The following is a 21,738-nucleotide window of genomic DNA, read 5'->3' on the forward strand; positions in this document are numbered from 1 at the left end:
AACATCCACAGAGCCAATTAGAGGGGAAAACAACACAGGAACCAGGATTTTTTCTTTTTTACAGGGGGCCTTAAAAGACAGAAGCAAAACTAGGTTGCAGGGAAAGATAAAACATATCGGAATGATTTATCATATCATCTCTTCTCACTCACACACCGCCATTCAGCACTGCTGTGACAAAAGATTTTTCCCTCACTATATTTCATTTTCTGTCATTGTTAAATCCTAGAAAAATTCTGCTGATGTGGCAGTTATTAACAGGTAATTTATGAAATAATTTAATCAGTTCTCTTTGAAGTTTAATTAAAATCATGGGAAATTTGTTAGTTGTCATTCAAATTAACACTAAATGTTTTCTGTTGTAAAGTTATTTTTGTGAAAATTGTGATTACACACAAAGTTAAATAACCAAAGACAGGTACATATGACGAAAGGCACTCCCAATACCAACAAAGTTAGGATGTAAAATGTAAATCAAAACCAAATGCAAATTGGAATCTGATGAACCTGTAATTAATTCATGTAAGAACATAAAAAAAAAAAAAATCAAAACTGAGAAATTTGACAATGTCGTTTAGAATATTAGCTCATGTTAAATTTCCATATCTTTAGAACTTGGTCATGTTTACCACTGTGTAGCATCCTTTCTTGCTTTAACAACTGTCTTTAAACATTTGGGAAGCGAGGAGACCAGTTGTTGGGAGTTTTGGGAGAGGTATGGTGTCCCATTCTGGTCTAATGTGGGATTCTAGCTCAGTCAGTCCTCGAGAGACACAGTCCTGCAGTTTCTGGATTTTTTTTCCACTGTAGCAGACCTGAATCAGATTAATGGGTCAACATGCTTTGACAGAACTGTTGACAAGAGATGTTTCATTGAATCAGGTGTGTTGGAGCAGTGAGACATCTAAAACTGGCAGATCTGCAGCCTTCGAAGACCAGAGTTTCTGTTCCATCTGCTCCACATTTCAGGGTCTTTGTTGACAGTTTTTATTTCTTTATTTATTTTTCATGATTCAATGTGCTTTTTCTGTTGGTGAAAGGTCTGGACTGAATGAAGTCCAGCTCAACACACAAAGTCTTCTGTCAAGCCATGTTCTTATGAAGAACGTATTGTGTGTTTAAACACTCTATCCCCAGCTCAGTAAAATAGGACATATGCAAAGCCTTCCCTGAAAGAAGCGTCGTGTGGATGGGAGCAGATGTCACCTGTGTGCCTGTGCAGATGTGCCTTCACAGATGTGTAAACTGCCCATGCCTCTTAGGCACTAATGCAACCCCATGCAACAGAATGGGCCCTCTCCTCTTTAGCCTACAGGACAGTGTCCATAGTTTACAAAAAGAACAGTTTTCCACTGTGTGTCCGATCATTTTAAACAGCAATTAAATGGAACAGCTGGCATTTCTGAATTGTGTTCACATATGACTGCTTCTGTAAGTGATGGCGCTTTAACCTGGATTAGTAGACTCCATGACAAATGGTTCAGACAGTGATTTCTGGGAGTGTTCCTGAGACCATGCAGTGATTTCCTATTGAGAATCATGCCTTTTTGCAGCGTTGCGTGAGGGCCTGGAGATCATGAACATCCATGGTGATATTTTACACAGATGGTCGGGTCTTCAGTCTTTGCAGTTTTACAATCAGAATCATTTTCTGAAATAACACTTTTTTTTTTTAAGACGTTTTGCCATAGTTTGGTGAATCTCTGCTCACGTTTACATCTGAGAGGCTCTTTGAAATGCTTCTGCTTTACCCAGCCAGGATACTGATCTGTTTCCTAAAACCTAAATCCAAAATGTGTTGCCATCAAATGCCAAAAGGAGCTCATATTTTTAATGAAATGGTAAAATGTCTGTTTTGATGTCTATGTTGTGTATGTTCTATGGGAAATATGTTCACGAGATTTGAAAATAATTGCTTTTTTTCTAACATTTCTAAATAGGCTTCTGATGTTTCGGAATTGGTTGTAAAATTTTCTCAAGAGTTAAAACTTTACAAACTGCTCCAGATGATGAATGTTTATTAGAGTTCTTCCTGTGTGACTTCGTTCCACTTCAGATGCTTGTTGATTTTGGCATGAGCTCTGAAACTGAAACACTAACGGCTCCCAGCTTGTGTAATAGCCTTCTCATGAACAATTCATAATACGACCGTTCAGTTTTGCTCAGAGCATAAACGCCAAAGTCATGTTCAATTATTGATCATGTTGTAGCTGCTTGTGTCTCAGAAGAGCCCGACTGTCAATAGAAATAGTATTTTACAGACTCTGACAGTCGCATTTGTTTGCCTCATTGCTGCGCATAAACCTGGGAGCAAACATTGGCATGAACACACGATTTTCTTCCGTCTGTGGAGACATTTAGGATGTACATTTAATCCTCACACATCTAGTATGGCAGCAAATTGGTTAAGATGCAGGAACATGTGGTTGCACAAAGCTTATGTTTTTTTAAATGGAAGCCAAAAAAGTCTTAGATTTGATGGACGTCCGAGGCAAAGCCTTCACACAGGAACATGCGACTTGTTTTGAAAGCAGAAAGTCTGTCCAAGTCACATCTGCCAGTTTACAACGTTCCAATCATTTTTAAAAAGTTAGATTTAATTTTCTTTTTAGCATCCTTAGCTGTGTTAACCTCTGGTGCTGTCATTTCTGGGAAAAAGTCAAGTCTGTAGGGTGAGAATTGGCAGAAAGTTTGGCTGCACTGGCAAATTAAATCTTTATTTATTTTATTGTTCATTTTTTCAGTGTGGTGTTCTGCTTTTCCATTAGTTTTCTGGTTAATGTTTTGAAATCCTCTTGTAACAGGCAAATGAGAAAGAAATAATGATATAACTTGAATTGCTGTCAAAGATTTGGTTGTATTTCATATTATTGTTGTAATGCTAATTTATTTCCTTTTAATTTGGTTTCCTCCAACCAGGTGGCTTCAGTTTTTGTTAAATCGGGTCTAAAAAAAAATCACTGAATTCAACTTACAATTGTAAGCTTGTAAAAGTAAATTGTAAAATTGTGAGGTGTAATTCACAAGGGTAAACATTCATCTAAATTAGGGTTAGAAAACCTCAGTGCTGACTGATATATTAAGTTAATTTTCAGTGTATCCACAAAAAACAACCCAAACTAGAACTTCAAAGGAAAAAGCATTAATTCAATCCAAAGATGATGATTATTTTTTTCTTTTTTAAAAAAGACATGAAAGCTATGATTTTACCACACACACACACACACACACACACACACACACACACACACACACACACACACACACACACACATATATATATATATATATATATATATATATATATATATATATATATATATATATATATATATATATACATATATATATATAAATTAAAGACACCAACTGCACATTTATTACCAAATCACAAGCAGAAAAACAAAACAAAAACATAATGATAAATAATAGACAAACAGAGAGCAAGATGAGCCAGATGAGGCGAAACATTTGAACTGCATCTGGAAATGGTAAAACAATAAGAAGCGAGATAAATACTTTACTGTTGCTGGAAGACATGGGGACAGGCAGGTGTTTTGCTGCAGGATATCTGAGTGAAAGTCTTTTTTTTTTTTTTTTTTTTTTTTTTAATGTTTTAGTGTGTGTGTTTTAAAATTGTTAGGCATAGTATAATGCTTCGTCCTGTGTAATCCCCTCTCCCATGTATTACTGTTGCCATGTTGATAAGGCCATGCTTGTAAAGAGATAATTTGATCTTAAGCACCTGCCTGGTAAAAAAAAAAAAAAAAAAAAAAAAAAAAAAAAAAAGACTTTTTCCAAAATGCCACACTGCCTTCAGTCTGGTAAAATCAGGGCCGTGATAATCTGCAGAGGATTTTGTGTCTAGCAGCACTTTTCTCTTATTTATTTTAAAGGTTTCTTGTAATTACAGTTAGAAACTGACTTAGACAAGACATGCTTTACACATTGACTGATGGTCATGATATCCTATTGGCTAAAATCAGTATCTGGTGACCACAGGATCTATTGTATCAGTGTTTTTTAGATTTATTACAGCACTGTTTAAAAGTCTTGAGCCACCCTTACTCTCCACATATTTCCAGGAAAACAGGAAATCAATGCGTGATTAATAGAGACATGTGCCAACATGAATGGAAATACAGTAAATTAAACAAAAATTGAATTTTTATAATTTTGACAAGCATGGAAGTCAATATTTCATGTGATCACATTTATCCATAGCCTGAAACCTCTTAGGCAGCCTTTCTTGTCATTTCTTTAAGTAGTCTTCCTAGGACTTCTTCTCCAGGCTTCTAGATGGACTTCTCAGAGCTGTACAAGGGATGATGGCTGGCTTTTGTTTTGTTCTGGGTCAAGATGTCCCAGACTGCTTTAATAGTATTGAGGTCCGGGCTTTGGAGAGGATTCATCAGGCTACAAGAACTTTTGCCAGGGATTTTTTTCAGTCCAGTTCATGTGTCATTTGGCATTCAGCAGCCTTTTATATCTGTTTCCCATTCTTAAGATTGGCTTCTTGTCAGCTGTGCTTCCATGGGGACCATTTGTGATGAGGCTTCAGTGAACAATAGCTGGGTCGTCTGAAGAGTTTGCTTCAGACCCGTTTTTTTTTTTTTTTCCTCATCTTTCTTAAAGTAAGCCTACATAATGTTATAACCTTCAAACGCTGTGCTTCAGACTCATTTTGAGGGACATGATACATTATACATTGTCATGTATAATGTACAGTCCTGGAGCCATCATTGCCTTCCAGTGTCCTGAGGCTGAGAGATAGCACTTCACAACTCTTTTTTTTTTTTTCCTATCCCGGAGCATCACGTTGCAGCAGCATTTTACTTTACGGAACTGCGTCACATGCCAGAAACTGGATATCAACACATTAGGCATTTTATATGTGCACCATGGCTCATTCATCCATGAAACGCAGGGCGACATTATTGAAGGAAGGGAAGAAAAAAGAGTGACACAGCAAGAATCACAACTAGATTGACTTTTACTGTCTGGAGATGGCTTTGAAAAGAGACTGGAGTAAAGAGGAATGCTGACTTAGCTGTTGGGGAAAGCCTCAGTGGAAAAAGTTAGTAGAGGAGCTGTTCTTGTCACTCACTTGTCCAGTAGTCCTTAAACATCCTAAAGACATACTACATACACACAACACTTGGCCATCCCTTGATTTAGATCTTTTTTTTTTAAACCCTTGAATGAGTCTTAGTACAGTGCCAAGTTGCTCAACAAAAGGCAGCCAAAGTCCAAAGATAAACTTTGAAAGACATTTAGAAAGCACGGAGAACTCCCAGAGAACCATTTCACAACACTTTGTTGAAAAGCTGCCTGCTAACCTAAACAAATCCGTTATCTTATAAAGAACAGGGTAAATTAATCCAGAGTTAATGTCTTAGCTCTTTCGCCATTTTGAACGCACAGATAAAAGATTGACTCCGTAACACACTGAGAGTCGTGTCTCACATAATCCATCGTGACAGATCACATCCACCATCCTACCCTCTTTCTACAGCCTCTCTTCTCTTCGTCTGTTCCTTTTTTAGTAAAGTCATGTGCTTTCATCCCTGGTCTGATGTCACCCTCCCCATCATGAAAAAACAAGAGGTTGTCAAGGTGATTGACAAGTGGGCAGAACTCGTAGAGGAACTCGGTGCTATCTACCCCTGGGTTCAGGTATGTGTAACACACTCTCATTCTCAATCATTTTCACACTATTAATCACATTTTTTCCCTGCACTTTTCTTACAGTTCCCTGTGAACTATGGCAGACTTTTTCACCATTCTCTAGAGTCACTTAACATTCAGTTTTGTGCTCTGTCCAATTTTTCATTTTAATGTGTTTTATATTGGATTGAGTAACTATTTAATGTCGCCTCTGGGCAAACTCACATATTCAAACAGCAGCAGCAGGAGAAGGATATGGATTCATACAGGATAAGAAGTAAAACTTTGACTAGCAATTCAATTGTCCTTGTATAACACCCTCAGAATATTTATGCTTATTTATAGATTTAGACCTCTGAGGCTCTCCTGCTACAATGCACTGGATAAATAAATCAAGAAACTTTAGCCCCTTGAAATAACAAAAATGATGGGCAATCACTGCACTGAGTTGCTAAATCAAACAAGATACCAAAACTTAAGTGATACATTTAGTAATTATTTTAATAGAACAACCAATTTAGCAGAGAAAGTTTTTCAGTCTTTCAGTTTGTTTGCTTTCTTCCTTTTTAAAAAGAAAAAAAAAACCACTATTACCATGTACTCTTGCTTTCTGTTTGTAGATCTTCGAAAATAAGGGCGCGATGATGGGTTGTTCTAATCCCCATCCTCACTGCCAGGTAGGAAATACACACGCACATGCATCAGGAATTTATTATTGTTATATAAATTTTGGTTTCATATTTGTTTTTTGTGCTTTTTTTTCAATGAGAGGCTCCCATATTTGAAAACACCAATCGCCTGTTGGCCATTAGTGTTTCTTTTTCTTTTTGTTTGACATTGAAATTTATAAAACACGTACATATTTGCTGGTTTAGTAAAGTTTTCAATAGCTTGCTATTCTGATGTAAACCTAGCTGTGTTTTCAAAAAAGCTGATAATTTTGTCTTCTCTTACAAGGGGGGCGGGCATCACGCCATATGTTTGGTCGGAGAAACACTGCTTCTGTCAGACCATTACTTGTATTTTTTAATATCACCAGTTTTATCCAACACAAGACCCCAGTGAGAACTCTGTGGTAACAATATTTTACTTTGGAGGTTGCAGAAATTTTTAATGATATTTAACAGGGCTGTGACAATAAGCTTTTGTCCCGATTTGATTCGACCCCACACCACCATAGAGAAATAATGAAATTAAGAGACAGAAAAGAAATTACAGGAGAGCCGAGAGGTAAGGGAGGAAAACTAAATTTCCAATTTATTTAGAATTTTTTTTTTTACAATTGTTACAGTTCTCATTGTTTTCACCAGAGGAAACACTGAAGAGTTTTGTCCTGGTTGATATAAAAATGCTTGGTTGAGGTGTCTTCCAATTAAAGCCAACAGCCTGCCTATTAGATATAACTTCTATGTTACTTTTGGAGAACAAGCTTTTAAAGGAAGTAATTTTACTTTTTCAGATCAATAATTTCCCATCTGCCTACAAGGCAGCAGCAATAAGACCCCCTCTGTAGAAGAGTAATAGATCTCAACATACTTGATATATACCAACCTGTATTTTGATTTACTGTCTCTGAAATGAATTATAGAAAAAGCTGGTCTTTTATGCAGTTCCACTCTTTTCTAACATGGTATTTTTACAAAAATATCAATCTGGTTTTAGGACAAACCACAGTTTTGAGATGACTTCTCTAAAGATTATTATTGAACTCCAGTGTCGCTTGGACTCTTTCTGTTCTGGTTCTACGAGATTTAAACGCTGCTTTTCATAGATAAACTAGAAAAGCACTTGGAGAGCGCAAACCAAACACAATGTTAAAGATTCCTTTTAGAAGTTCCTGGATCCAGATCACTGCCAAATTAAATCAGTTCTTCCTTTTCACATTACCAACAACTCCTGAAAATTTCATGAAAATCCGTCCATAACTTTTTGAGTTATCTTTAACACAAACAGATAAACACCAGTAAAAATAAATCTTGTAATTACCTCCACCAAGGACGTTTTGTTAAGTAGACTAACTAGTATGACAGGTGTCTCTTGTACTGTTCTTATTCCTATGTAACCTGTGTCCATCACTATGGACCTTGAATGTCCATCACTATGGACCTTGAATGTCCATCACTATGGACCTTGAATGTCCATCACTATGGACCTTGAATGTGGAATATCCTGCCAAAGAACCTCAGAACCTTATTTTAAGCTTATTTTTTTAATTAAACAATTTTATCATAATTTTTAGATTGATTTTTTTATGTATTCAATTATATAATATTATAGATAGATACAGATATCTTTAGGGTTTTTTATTTTACATTATTTTGACCTAAATACATCCTTTTTGTTGTCTAATCTATATTTAATACTTGGTGCCTTTATTTGGTCTTTTTGTTTAGTATCTTTAACGCCAGTGTTTTCCTCTTGGGAATCTTTTGTGCTTCGAGCCATGTCTGCTTAGTCTATAGGGTTGTTGCTGCAGTGATTGCTGGGGGACTGAGGGTCCTGCACTGCAGCCGTAGAGCTGTGGTATGGACCCTGCACTGCAATAATCTGGGTGGTTTTCAGTGGTTGTGGCCTCTGTGGTGTTTAGTGGGCTTGTGCACAGTGTGGTTGGATTCTCAAGATGTTTTCTCACACCAGTATCAAGCCAGATGTTTATTACTGTATTAGCTATAGCTAGAGGTCATAGTGGAAAATATGATGGGGAGTGTGGATGGTTGTGTTGGTGCACGCATGATGTGTGTGTATGCACATAACAGCATGTAAGAGATAGATTATGATCAGGTGTTTGGTTTTTTGTATTTTTGTTAAGTGAAGACTTGTTTTTTTTTATGTGCAAAAATTGTTTTTAAGTAAAGCATGTGGTTGTAGTCTGTGTTTAAAAGTGTGTATAAAGTTAAATTAAATTTGCAGCCACAATTAGAGCACCCGCTTTAGAAATGGGCATCTGTCAGTGCTGATTGGTGCCTGAGCCTAGTCACACCTGCTGCTACTGAAAAGCCATTTTAAATCTTGAATACAGGTTATATACTTTGGATTGCACTCTAAATACAAGTTTATGAGTAGCCTGAAAGGGGCTTATGGGACATTTCCAGAAGCTGTCATACATGACTACCAGTTACTAATACGACCGGAATGAACTGCAGCTTCCTCTTTCCTTTTTGTGTCTGCTAGCAGGCGCTCTGTGAAATTCTATGTGTGTATTGTAGCTATTAGCATGCCTGCCTGTATGCATATGTTCATGAGATATGGATTTTAAAATTAATAAATTTATATTTGTGTGATATGCCAACTATTTTCTTAAATGTATTCAGTTAGTAAGCAGAGACATACACACCATTCAGCAGCTCTAGGTGGACCATCATCATCACAAAAAATAAACACTATTATCACATATGCACATTCCAATCTGTCACACTGGTCCAATTTACACGTCTGAGATGCAGCTCCTTCACACGCTTTGACAATGGATTTGAGATGAGTTGGAAAAAGCACAAGTTTTGTGGCTTTAAAGTCTCAGTTTAGAGGCTGTTAATTGACTCCTCATTCAGAAATGAGATGCAACAGTCTGTCACATTTTGGGTAAAAATGTATGCATAGTCACACCTTTATTACAAACCAAATGTTTTTTCTTTTTCATGTTGTCTTCCCTGGTAGGAGGACTCTGGCAACGTTAACAACACAGAATAAAAAAAAAAAAAAAGCATTTTCAGTAAAACTGTAAGATCACAGTGAAGTGTTTGAAAAAGCACATAAACAGGAGGGAAATTTACAAAAGTAAAAGGATGCTTAGTTGAGCCATAGTTATATGCTGAATTTTAACAAATGTCATCCGAATGGTTTAAACCATGGAAAATAAACCAAAACTATAGATAGTAGCTGAACATATGTTTAACAGGTTTATTTAAAAAAAAAAAAACAACAAAAAAAAACAAAAAAAAAAACAGCTGGAGTATGTTAAAGTGCACATTAAGCTTTGGTGAAGCTGCATTGATCATTCGACTTTTCTTCTGCAAGTCATCAAGGAAAAATCTTCTGAGCTAAATAGTTATTTTGGTTTGTAACAAAAATGAATGGAAATGGGCCGTCTGGGTTTGTGTTGAAAGGTTTCCATACACAGAAATGTAGAAGTCAACAACAGATGGCAGTATGTCGCCTCAGAAAAACGAGGCTGAAAGCTAAGAAAGAGACATCCATGACTAAAAAGTCTGCACGAAAGACTACTGGTATATTTTTATTTGAGCTCATTTATTTGTTGACAGATTGAAATATATATGTATTTTCATTTTGTGTAGTTCACTAGACGAACACTAAATGGAATTTGAGTCACAGCTTAAATCAAGCTTTTTAAAAGTTTAAACAACTGAACTAATTTTGTTTTTAATCATTGGTTTGGTAGTTTCTACTTATTTCTCTCACAACATCAAAGTAGGAGAAAAAGTAGTTTACATAAGTTTAAATAACTTGTGTGTATGAGAGAGAGTGTGTGTGCCAGACAGCCCCTCCAGGGCAAAAACTTAGAAGGCATGGATCTAAAACTTTAAAGAATTACGGACAAAAAATGTTAATCATGGTCTTGAGGCAGCAAAGCTTCTGATAACTTTGGTCTCACAGGAGCAGAGCTCTGTGTATTTTTATGAAAGTGGAAGAAGGAAAACATATGCCTTTGGAATAGTAATATCCTGTTTAAACTTGAGTTGCTATCTGCTTGTACAGTTTGCTGCGAAGTGCTACATATACAGCAGTTTTGCAGTTGAAGAACAACAATGAATTTTAATAGTCTATGGTGGATGTATAAAATACCTTTTTAGAAGTTGGATTTTGTGTAAAACTGTTGCATTCTTCATTTTTACCAAGTATTTTTATATTTTTTCTCTGAGGATCAACAGTTTTCTTTTTTGGTAGATTACACATCAGATAAAATTACAAATGTTGGCACCTTTGCATACTACTTGTCCTCCTCCACTTAGTGTTACATGATGTAGATTTCAGCACTATGAGCCCATCCAGAAAGCAGAACTTCCTTAAAATGAAGTAGTTTGTTGTGAAGATATAAAAATAACAAGCTAGAATAGGAGACAAACAATGAATCAATATTCTGGTGAAAGGTCCACTCATTGAGCGTGAAGGTAACAGTATCTTTTACTCTGTTTACCTTGTATTGATGCTGACTAACAGACCACTATAATTTTACTTCCTATAGCCTCTAAAGCACAAACATGCTGAATGTAAATGCCTGCCTTGATGGTCTTTGTTGCCCATTAAAGCTCTCTGATCCAAATTTGAACCAAGCCCCAAAGCTAAAGCAGTGCTGCGATGAGTAATGCAGAGGAATCTTTTACATAAATGCAGCAGCTATCTCATATCTTGTCGAGTATCGGACAAATTTCTCCAGGGATGCTCACTTTCTCAATTAGAGATAATTCCGGCGTGCTGTTTAATGTGAATGCAGTGTGAGGAAAAAATACCAGTTGGAGGCTGATGAAGGCAAAGTTTCAGCACTGTGTTTTCTCTGTTGACTGGCAGAAAAGCTATTTTAGACATGTCAGTTGTTGTTGTTGTAGACTTATTACCACAGATAAGAACATAGGTTTCTATGTTTGCGTGCCTTCAAAGGCACACTGAATATCACTCAAACTTTAACAGCATGTCAGTGTTGATTGAATTCGATGTTTTCATGAAGTATGTAGTGTTTTTACATCATACACAGAGCAAGTAGAGTAGAATGAAACCTTACATGCAGCTTACTTGTGTTAGGGAGTTTGGCTTGAATTTATGATAAACACGTTTGATGTGCTGTGTTATTAAGAAACACACAGGCTGTAGTGGAGAGATTGGAGAAACCTAGAAAGAAGAACGGATAACTGGCTCACAGTGTGACAAGTAGTAGGCAGGCAGTCGATACAGGTCTGAGGGGGAGCAGGTTGTAGACGGGTCGTAACATGAGCCTCTGATTATAGCCGAATCAAAGTCAGCTTGAACACTGAGGCAGGTGAACTGAACAGACTTTCTGGGTGATGAAAGGAAAGAATAAGACACATGGAAAGTTTTGAGGACTGGAGTGTATGAAAGTAGATGAAACGTAGAGGCAACAGCGGTGCAAATATAATGCTGAAGAGACAGAAGAGCCGAGGCGCTGTTGTCATGACGTTTAACTCACGGTGACTCATGCAGACAATGCAAATGAGCTCTTCATCAAATATTCACAGATTTTATCCCAAATATAGCTAAATTCTGTGAAGAAGTAAGCATCTTTAGTGTTTTCCAACAGACCGTGCTCACTTTTGATCACAGAGCAGCAAAGAAATAAACAAGAAAACTTCTAATTTGTACAAACTACAACTGTTTAAACTCATTAACCTGAAGTAAGATCATAATTCACTTTGTAATCATTTGTACTGCAGCTAATCGTTTCCCGTCTCATCATCGTCTCACACCTTCCTCTTGATTTCTGTGTCATCATAGGTGTGGGCTAGCAACTTTCTGCCCAATGAGCCGGCTCTGTCTGACCGCTGCCAGAGGATGTATTATGAAAAACATGGAGAACCGCTGCTGCTGCAGTATGCCAAACAAGAGGCTGACAGAAAGGTAGAGCACACATATAAAGGAAAATTTAATTATTTGATGATTTTTTTAAAACAGAAAGTATCTTTAATATATTTGTAATATAATGCAATGTGATTATAGGATGAGGATTCTTATTTATAGGCCCAACTCATAATAAAACTATTTTCTATTTGCACATGCAGTACATAAAATAATACTACTTCATATTCTCATTTGCTTCCACAGTTTTTAGTATTGGAAACAAAATGCAAATTAAGTCAAGTTTTGGTTCGCCAGGACTGATGGAAAGGCATTAACAATATATTACAGAGGAAACATTGTCTCTTGTCTTACATTTGATTAATCTGGTAACAAAGTAACAAATACAGAGGCCAGACATGTCAAGTCAAATTATACTATAATGTTTTTGTTTTTATTTTAAAGTGGTTGAACAAAGTACTTAGTCTGGCTTGCTTTCATAAATTTATTCATAAAAAACTGGATTTTATTATCTTTACCCAGTTTAAGAGTTGTTTAGTTAACTGTGTGGCAAAGTTTGAAAAATGTCTCAAAATGCAAAATACCTGTGAAAACGAAGCCTTATATTTCACTTCTCTCATGTATCTACTTCATCCTTTACCTTCATGAATCACACTCTTTCTTTTACACCATCATTCTCTCTTGAATTCCCATCCTTTGCCTGTCTCCCAGTCAGTGATGCGTGTGATTGGACAGCAAAGATGCTCATTAGCATAATGCGGTGGCTTCCGTCTTCAACCTGCATGAAGATGAGGAAAATCCTCTGTGTATGTGTGTGTTTTCTCCTGGTGTGTTTGGGGCATCAGTAGCTGTAACCACGGAAGACAGCACACTCCCTGTAGGATGTTGGCAAAATTATTAGTGAACACACACCTGCTGGCAAATTAAACTTGACACACGAGTGAACGTGTACCTTAAACTCTGGAGAAACAGTTTTTTTTTTTTTTTTTTTTTTTATTAACTTCTGGTATCATGATCCCAATTATTTTCAGAGATAAAAACCCTTGAAACTGGCAAGTGTTGTCCAGAGTTATGTACTAGTTCTTTATGGGCTGGAATATACTTGCTGTGTATGCATGCATACATTCAGCTATGTGTGTGTTAGTGCTGAGATAAGAGCCATTATCATGAATCATTATACTGAATTTAAGTACAAGAAGAAGTCAGAAGTCAAATAATTTACAAAGGTATTCATCTGTTCAGTTTATTCCACTTGTCCAAGGCAACAGGATTGGGTTTACAGTCATTTTTTTTTTTCAAATTGTTATTTATAAATTTAGGTTCAATCCAGATTTAACAGATTAATGAGTCTTAAAACTATTACAGAATTAAAAAAACAAACAAAAAGAAAAGGCTCAGTGGGCAAAACTAGAAGAATTCACATTTTTAAAATTTACACAAGATTGCGTAGTATGCTAACACATCTTCTATTATTGTTATTTGCATTGTTAACATCATAACTGTTATGGCTGGAGGTCATAAACTGTTTCCTGGAACAAACGCTGCAATTTCTCTGTTGATTAGCCTTTTCACACAAAGGTGGTGCAGGTCAAGTCATTCTTAAGTAAAGTCTGTTTTATTATGTTATTATCTTGAATTACAGCTTTTCATTGACTTAACTTGAAGCAGAGAGCACAGACCTCTGCCAAGCCATAGACTCACTCAGCTCAGAAAAACCCTGAAAGGCCCAACAACCACATTTAGCAAACCTCATACTAATACTCTTAAGTATATGTTAAACTAATATGTTTCTGTTTCCATCATCAGCATAGATGCCCTGTCTTATTTGGAATCATTGACCCTGGAAACATAACCTTAGTCATCAAGATGAAGCAAATGGCTGTAATAGTTTTGATATTATTGAAGAAATTAGCGTTTTCTCTAATGGCTGAAGTCTGGTTTGGCTGTTAGTGTATGTAACATCTACCATCTACATGTACCATCTACAGACAAACTCCGCCCGAACAACCTCCACTTTGGAGATGACAACATTTTAATGGTCCTTAAAAACAGTTGAAAAGAGAACAAGTCATTGACTATAAAATGCAAAGAAAGCTAAAGAAAAAATATAAGCACAAAGTATGATGGAAGCAGTGGTTGGATGACAAACATTTACAGAACACAGAAGAATCGAGAGATGCAATCAGAGATGCCAGTCACAGAAAAAGAAATAAGATGTGGACGTAAGAAGAAAATAACTGATTCATTTAGGGAATGGGCAGATCTGCTCTTCTGGGATTAGGAGTGTGTATGTGATAGGGGAGGATAACAGTAAGATTTGGAGAAGAGCAGAGTAGACACTTGAACCTTATAGACTGTTACTCTTGGGGACTGACCTTTATAAAATCAGAGCGGAAGCAGAGGCGCGTACTTGAGTGTGTGCGCAAGAACGCCTTTTCCGTTACTCCTAAGTGTATGCGCTTATGTGTCTCCCAGTCTTTGCTCCTGTCTCTCTGACCTGAGGTTAGGGCCTTAAATTGGCACACTGCAGTGTTTAGAGGAGTCTGAATTGGGCTTTAGGTCCCTGGTGACACTCTTGACTTTGAAACAAAAACTTTCTTCGCTAATTGAATAAAACTCTTTGGGATTGACTGTCTGTGAGGTGTGTGATGTAGCACACCCTCCACTTCCTCTTTCTGTCCACATCTCAGTTTTCCATCTTCATTCTGCTCCTTTGTAATCCTGTTGGAAGACCAAAAAGACTAAATCAGATCATGCAAGAGCAACTAAAGAGTGAAAAAGAGAAAGTTTGACCTCCTTAAGAAAAAACAAAAAAGAAATATCAACAAATATTGCACCTTTTGCTGAATATGACAGTAAAAACAGTTGTTTAAGGGCGCATTCACATCAGGATAGTCCACTAGACTCGGTCTGATTGTGGACTCAGTTGTAGAGGGATGTATCCATTCAGACTACGTTCACACTGCACTTTGCTCAAATGCACCAAACCTTTACAATAATGTATCCCCATTCTCACCAAAGGTGGCGCTGCACTACTATCTAGCAAAAAAGAGGACTAAACCTGCGTGAAGAAGAAGGAAGAAGGAAGAAAACTGTTGAGAGGTAGAGCGTGAAAGTATTGCTATTTTGGGTTTTTTATTTTGTCTTATGGAAATATACTGCAGAAATACACTGCGAGAAGGACCGCAGTATGAACAACAGACGAAGCAGAGGACTCTTAATACCATCGCTATGTATTTACCCACAATACACAGCAGGAATTGACTTTTTTTGTAGTCCGCTTCCTGTATTTGGTCGGCTTGAAATTAGCTAAGACCTGCATTTGTAGGTGGACTGAGTCCCCTTGTTTGGTTCGAATCAGAATTTTTTTTTTGCATTTTCACAGCTTCCCACACAAAGCGGACTATCCGAGCAAACAGACTTGGATTTTAATCAAAAAGGCTGATGTAAATGTGCCCTAAGTGGCATAGCTCAAAAAAAAAACATAACAAAAAAAAACTTTACAAGTAATGCACATCAGTAGAACAACCAGACAGTTTATGATTTATTTAGTGTTTTCTTCTACAGGTCCTAAAACCCTACAATATTCCCTGTTGATCCATTAATTATGCATTAATACCTTGCCGGATAGTATTGTTTAAACCTGAGAGAGATTTATTGCCTTGTACACTTTGACTCTTTCTGCTTGGGTGTCTGATTACTGCTTATCAGGTTTTCAGTCGAGACGAATCTTCTAATGCTTTACTGCATGCTTAAGTCAGATACTTGGTGAAATTGCAGTTTAAAAGATTCTAATTTAATTATTTTCTGCAGTGAAGCTGAAGGCTTTAGCCCTTGGAAGAAACCAGAAACACGTGTTTAAACACGGTAAAAAATGACTAATTGTGGTCTATTTTCTGTATTTTTATTCATAGAAAGAAGAGAGCCTGACTATATGCTGCACTTTATGGGGAGAGTAGATAATAAATACACATATGTAGCACCTGAATGACTTCCGGTAAGATAATAATTGGGTTGGATTTCAAGTTTAAGTTGCAGCCACTGAAGTAGGAATCAAGATCACAATTTGTGGTAGTAACGGAACACAGTTGACTACTAACTGGAATAAAAGGAGATGAGTCAAATGAGGGAATAATACAATTATTTTCAGCCAGCGTGTAATCAAAGCAGTTAGCTTCTGCTTGATAACTATCAGCCCAGATATAATGAGGGCCAGCCTTACTGTGCCAATGCCAAATAGAGTAGGGATTGACTGAAATGTAATTTTTCAAGATTGAGGCTGTTCTTTTTTTTTTTCACCTTTATATCTCCTTTTTGTCATCAGCCATAACAGATGACCAACACGGACTTCCAATTTTCTTGAGCTGCGATTTGGAGCCAATGTAATTTTTGTTCTCTCAATTTACGCCAAAAGAAATGACAAAATGATGACAAATGTTATGAGTGTCATTTGTTTTTTATTTTATTTTTTTTGTTTTTTTAACAAAAAAAAATTCAACTTTAAAAAAAATCTCAGAAATAATAGGAAGAACAATTTATCATGTTGTGTTATTCATTTATTTTTATAAGGAATTCCTGTTAAATAACATTAATAACAAATATCTGCGTTTTTGAGCCTCACTGAAGAGTGACCATCCGCTGCCCTCACACTTATATGTGGGTTCATGTCGGGCAAAACTGTCTTCACAGTTTCCAGTGGTACTGCTACCTTTGCCACATCAGGGTACGCATTCACAAGCTCTCTAAAAGTAGACTGAAATACACTTTATGAACTCAAGAATGTACAGAAGTCTCTGACCATATACATATGTGTATTTAACGTTGAGCACAAATTGGTCACAAATCTCATTAACTACGCCTCAAGTTGAATGTTTCATCACCTCCTAGTTTGCTACCACCAGCTGCTCAGTTATCATCCCTGGCTTAATGTTGATTACAGCAGTATATGAGCTTGATACGGCCTCGAGCTGCAGGTACATATGTGGACAAAATTGTTGGTACCCTTCAGGCCTGTTTCATGAGTTTAAATTTTATATAATTCTGTTGAAGCCTGGTTGAAAAGCAATGCCTGACTCATAGGTTAAATATCATAGAATTTTTTTTATTACTTTTGTCAGATTCAAGTTATTTCTGTGACCATTGTGAGTTTTTTCTTTCATTGACTGAAGGATACCAACAGTTTTGTCAACATGTGTATATGGTGTATGCCAGTAGTCTAATTTATTCACTTTCACAATAATAACAGGCATAACTTTCCCCACTTTGCCTTCAGTCAACATAGCAATGATTGCTGGGATAGGCTCCAGCTTCCGTGTGACCCTTAATTTGGAAAAAGAATGAAGGAATGAATGAATAACAAAATGGACAGGAAGTTCAGGAAGCTCATTTTATGAATCACAAGCATAGACTGTATCGTCATTGAGCGAACTCCGAGCTTTCTGTAGCTAAGAGCTTACCGAGCTAACCCAGAGATAACGGGAGCTAACCAGCTAACGGAAGTAAGCGGGCTAAAGCTAAGCCACATTGTTAACTGGCTAAAAACCGCAGTTCTACGTTCTTCTGACTTGAAGCGGGAGATTGGTACCTGTCAGTCAAAAGGACACGCCCCTAAATATGACAAACTTCGAGATTAAATTACTTTTAAACGGGCGAGTTAGAAAAAAAATCACTCCCCGCACAGTTGTCATGAAGGTAAACCTGACCAATAAACCGAAAATGGATTTTTGTACCAGACTGTAAACATGTTTATTTCTGCCGTGAAGTTGGCCTTTTTAACATGGGAGTCTATGGGGATTTGCTCTGTTTTGCAGCCAGCCCCTAGAGGATGAAGGGGGAACTTCAGTTTTATGCACTTCCGCATAGGCTTCACTTTTAACAGCCGGAGGTTGCCGCTTGATCACAACACTGATATCTTCACACAACTATTTTAAAGCAAATAAGAAATGAAATGTTGTGCATGATTTAGATTAAACTACTAATGCTGACAGACTGTTGGATGAGATGGCCAAGGATCGTCTCTGTTAAGCTTATTGATTTTGTTAAAACCCTAAAATATACAGTATGGTTGAGCTGCTACTCATAAATTTTATAAGTCCAAGTTTGGGAGAGGGGGTGTGTAGCTGTGGAAAAGTCATACATTTTTCTCCAAGGCTGGTTGAAACCACATCAAGGCTGTAAAGGTCAGAGTTGCTGTACCGCTGTGTCTGTTGACTGCTATCATTTTCTCCATTTACAAACATTTGATAAGCTGATCGTCTGTATGGGTTCTTTAGGTTGTGGTTGAAATGATCTGCTCCTCAGTGGGGCCAAGCAAACATAGGTAGGGTAAGAAAATCCAATAATTGTTCCTTCTCTGAAGCCTTTGCATGGCAGCATAGCATTGACTTAGAACACGCATGTTAACCTGCGGTAATTTGAGATTTAGAGCTAAAGATTTTGTGTTTTTGTTCAGGTTTCAGTCCAGAACTGACTTGCATCAGAATATTCCTGCATCTCTTTAACACACACATACACACACACCAAGTCAATCTATTTCTGATGGATTATAATTGCAAGGTCAGGTCATGTTTGTGCCCACTCATCAGCTTGTTAAATCTCTGCTTCAGACACTTTCTGCATTTAACACTTTATGGTAATTAAGCATCTTGGAGCAAACAGACAATCCTCTCTGACCTGTTTCATTTCCTGACAAACTCACTTTGTCTCCTTGTATAACATCTGATTTCATAACTCATTATCATTTTACAGCTTGTTATCAATTCCTTTTAACTTATTTTATGCCTTGGTTTTTCTTTTGTGATGCCCATTACATAATTAACAGGACCATAGACTGTATATAAAAAGATGGATGGATCCTCCATGACATCACCTATTGGTTTCTGAAGAGCTGAATTGAAGCACTGTAGACGGCTCCTACTATCGCCATCTAGGCAGGGGCATGTGTGTCGTCTCGCCTGGAAAATACAAATATTGGCAAAGAGGTAGAGCTGAGAGGGAGGGCTGCAAGCATCATGGTGGATGATTGACATTGAGCAAATTCCGAGTTGCCTGTAGCTAAGAGATTACTGATCTAACCCGGATATTACAAGAGCTAACCAGTTAACGGAGGTAAGTGGGCTAAAGCTAAAACACGTTAACTGGCTAAAAACCGTGGTGGTTCTACGTTCTTCTTACTTGAAGTGGGAGATTGGGTACCTGTCAATCAAAAGGACACGCCCTAAATATGCCGAATTTCGACATTAAATTACTTTTAAAGTTAAGAAAAAAGTCACTCCCCCCACAGGTAAACCTGACTTATTAAACCGAAAATGGATTTTTGTACCAGGTTGTAAACATGTTTATTTTTGCTATAAAGTTGGTCTTTTTAACATTGGAGTCTATGGGGATTCGCTTTGTTTTGGAGCCCCTAGTGGATGAAGGGGGAACTGCAGTTTTATGCACTTTCGCATAGGCTTCACTTTTTACCGCCAGAGGCTTTGTCCATCTTTCATATACGGCCTACGGACGCGACCTATTACTCCATCCCATTTTGTTTCCATCTTATTAATTTTTACAGAGCAAATATTTGTATTTTAAGTCAATGACCTCCTCTGTGAAACTTTACGTCCTTTCAAATGCAGTCTTAGTTGTTTTGCATGGCAATGCAAGGTTAGGCGATTTGCTGAAGATCACTAACTTTGCCTGCAGCAAAAACATTCCAAATCCTTCCCAAGATGTAGAGTTAACCCACCAAGGAATCATGCATTAAGCTCTCGGATAACATAGTTTAAACAAAATTTCTCAAACCTTGAAATGACTGTTCATAAGCCTTCGTTCCAGGATAGCCGCCCGTGCCTGTGAGTTTTCTCCATGTGACTTGATGCTTTCTGAACTGCATCTACTGATGGATTAACCGTCTTATCTCAAACACGTTTAAAGAGTTCAGTTTCTCAGGAATATCCTCTTTTATCTTCATTTCTTTGAAAGAATATTTTAAAGCCAGGCATGAAAGGCAAACTTTTTAAAGATCTCTAATTGCCTTGAAAAAATGTTTTTGTAGTATTAATTTTCTGACTTTTAATACCATATTTATTATTTTCCTTTTGCCCCCCCCCCAAAAGGTTTCTTTTGCTATTCTTCCTAGAAAATACTATTACACATTAAAGCTTATAAAAAGACATGTTTATTTGTTAATTTTAGTTTGATTCACCCCCCAACCCCCAACAAAAACAAAGAAAAAAACAAAACAAAGAAAAAAAAAACCTGAACTGTCTGTCTTTCTAGGAGCGTGTGGTGGTGGAGAATTCTGATTGGCTCGCGGTCGTTCCATATTGGGCTACCTGGCCCTACCAGACATTGCTGTTACCACGACGACATGTCCTCAGAATCAGTGACCTGACAACTAAGGAGAGGGAGGGTGAGTGTGTGTATGTGTGTATTGGCAGTGTGTGACTGAGAGAGCAGTACAGTGATATTTGTTTTAAGGTGACTCAGCAGCTCAGTGAAGGGCCTGTGGGTTTGATTGCTGATGTCCATTTACAACACATCTAAGCTTCTGAGTAGAAACGATTGATTTTACAGACTTGTACCGACTTGGAGGTCATGAAGGTTCATGGCATGAAATGTATAACTACTAAGAAAATCACACAATTTAAATTAAGCATTTTTGCCATTAGATTTTAAAACCAGCTTTATCTCTGTCAAATGTACAGTTCTATTTACTGTAGCTTTAATGACGCTTTTTGTTATGGCTGAGTTATTAATGCTGGACCTTACTGTGGAAAATAGGAAGGGAGAGTGTGAGGACAACAGAGAATGAGAGGAGGGGGACAAGATACAAAAGCTAGAAAATAACAGCAACAACAGTACAACCAAAACTGAGAAAACAACCAACCAGCTGTGAAACAGTTTACAGCTTCTGTCAGAAAAAGAACAAAGCATTTCTCATTTTGGTTTTGTCTCTGTTGCTTTTTTTTCAGGTCTGGCTGACATTATGAAGCGTCTGTTGACAAAGTACGACAATCTGTTCGAAGTCTCCTTTCCCTACTCAATGGGCTGGCATGGTGAGACAAGAAAGCAGGAGTGTGTTTAAGTGTGAGGGTGTTAAAGATAAAAGTTGAAGATATTCCTTTGCTGTTTTTGTAATGATGGATAAATGGAGGACAATTGGTACTGAAGTTTAAATGTCTGCTATCCTTTGGATGGCATAGTGGATTGTGACTCAAATGTACTGCTTCAAAGAAGACACTGTTCTCGTTAACAGGCCAGCTTAAAGCCAATTCACCTGCTTTATATTACATCTAAAAGTCTAGCAGTGTGTTCATCTGTGAATGTAACCGGTAATGTGATGTAAAGTCTTTTCTCGGTAGGGGTTTTAAGATACTTCTTGTGCTACACTAAATTAAGCACAAATTAGGGAATCAAAGGGGGAAAGGCTTTTTAATATTCTGTCACACCCTATTTAAGTTTTTGCGACAGTCACAGCCCACAGGTTTCCATTACTCAAAATCCCCTTCAGTTCTTATTTTCAATCTCACAAGCACCACAAAA

The 21,738-nt window shown here is 37.2% G+C and overlaps 1 protein-coding gene across 1 annotated transcript in view; it reads left to right on the forward strand.

Annotated features, from left to right (window-relative positions):
• Positions 1–21,738, forward strand: part of galt (galactose-1-phosphate uridylyltransferase) — a gene marked incomplete at both ends in the record, with an annotated part of 32,051 nt that overhangs the window by 4,241 nt on the left and 6,072 nt on the right. Inside the window, 5 exons of the mRNA XM_079256367.1 lie at positions 5,547–5,676; positions 6,288–6,344; positions 12,130–12,252; positions 20,473–20,605; positions 21,168–21,251. Coding sequence (XP_079112493.1) covers positions 5,547–5,676; positions 6,288–6,344; positions 12,130–12,252; positions 20,473–20,605; positions 21,168–21,251 — 527 coding nt within the window. The remainder of the gene's footprint in view (positions 1–5,546; positions 5,677–6,287; positions 6,345–12,129; positions 12,253–20,472; positions 20,606–21,167; positions 21,252–21,738) is intronic.

The sequence above is a fragment of the Telmatherina bonti genome, assembly GCF_933228915.1.
Source record: "Telmatherina bonti genome assembly, chromosome: 17".
Lineage (NCBI taxonomy): Eukaryota > Metazoa > Chordata > Actinopteri > Atheriniformes > Telmatherinidae > Telmatherina > Telmatherina bonti.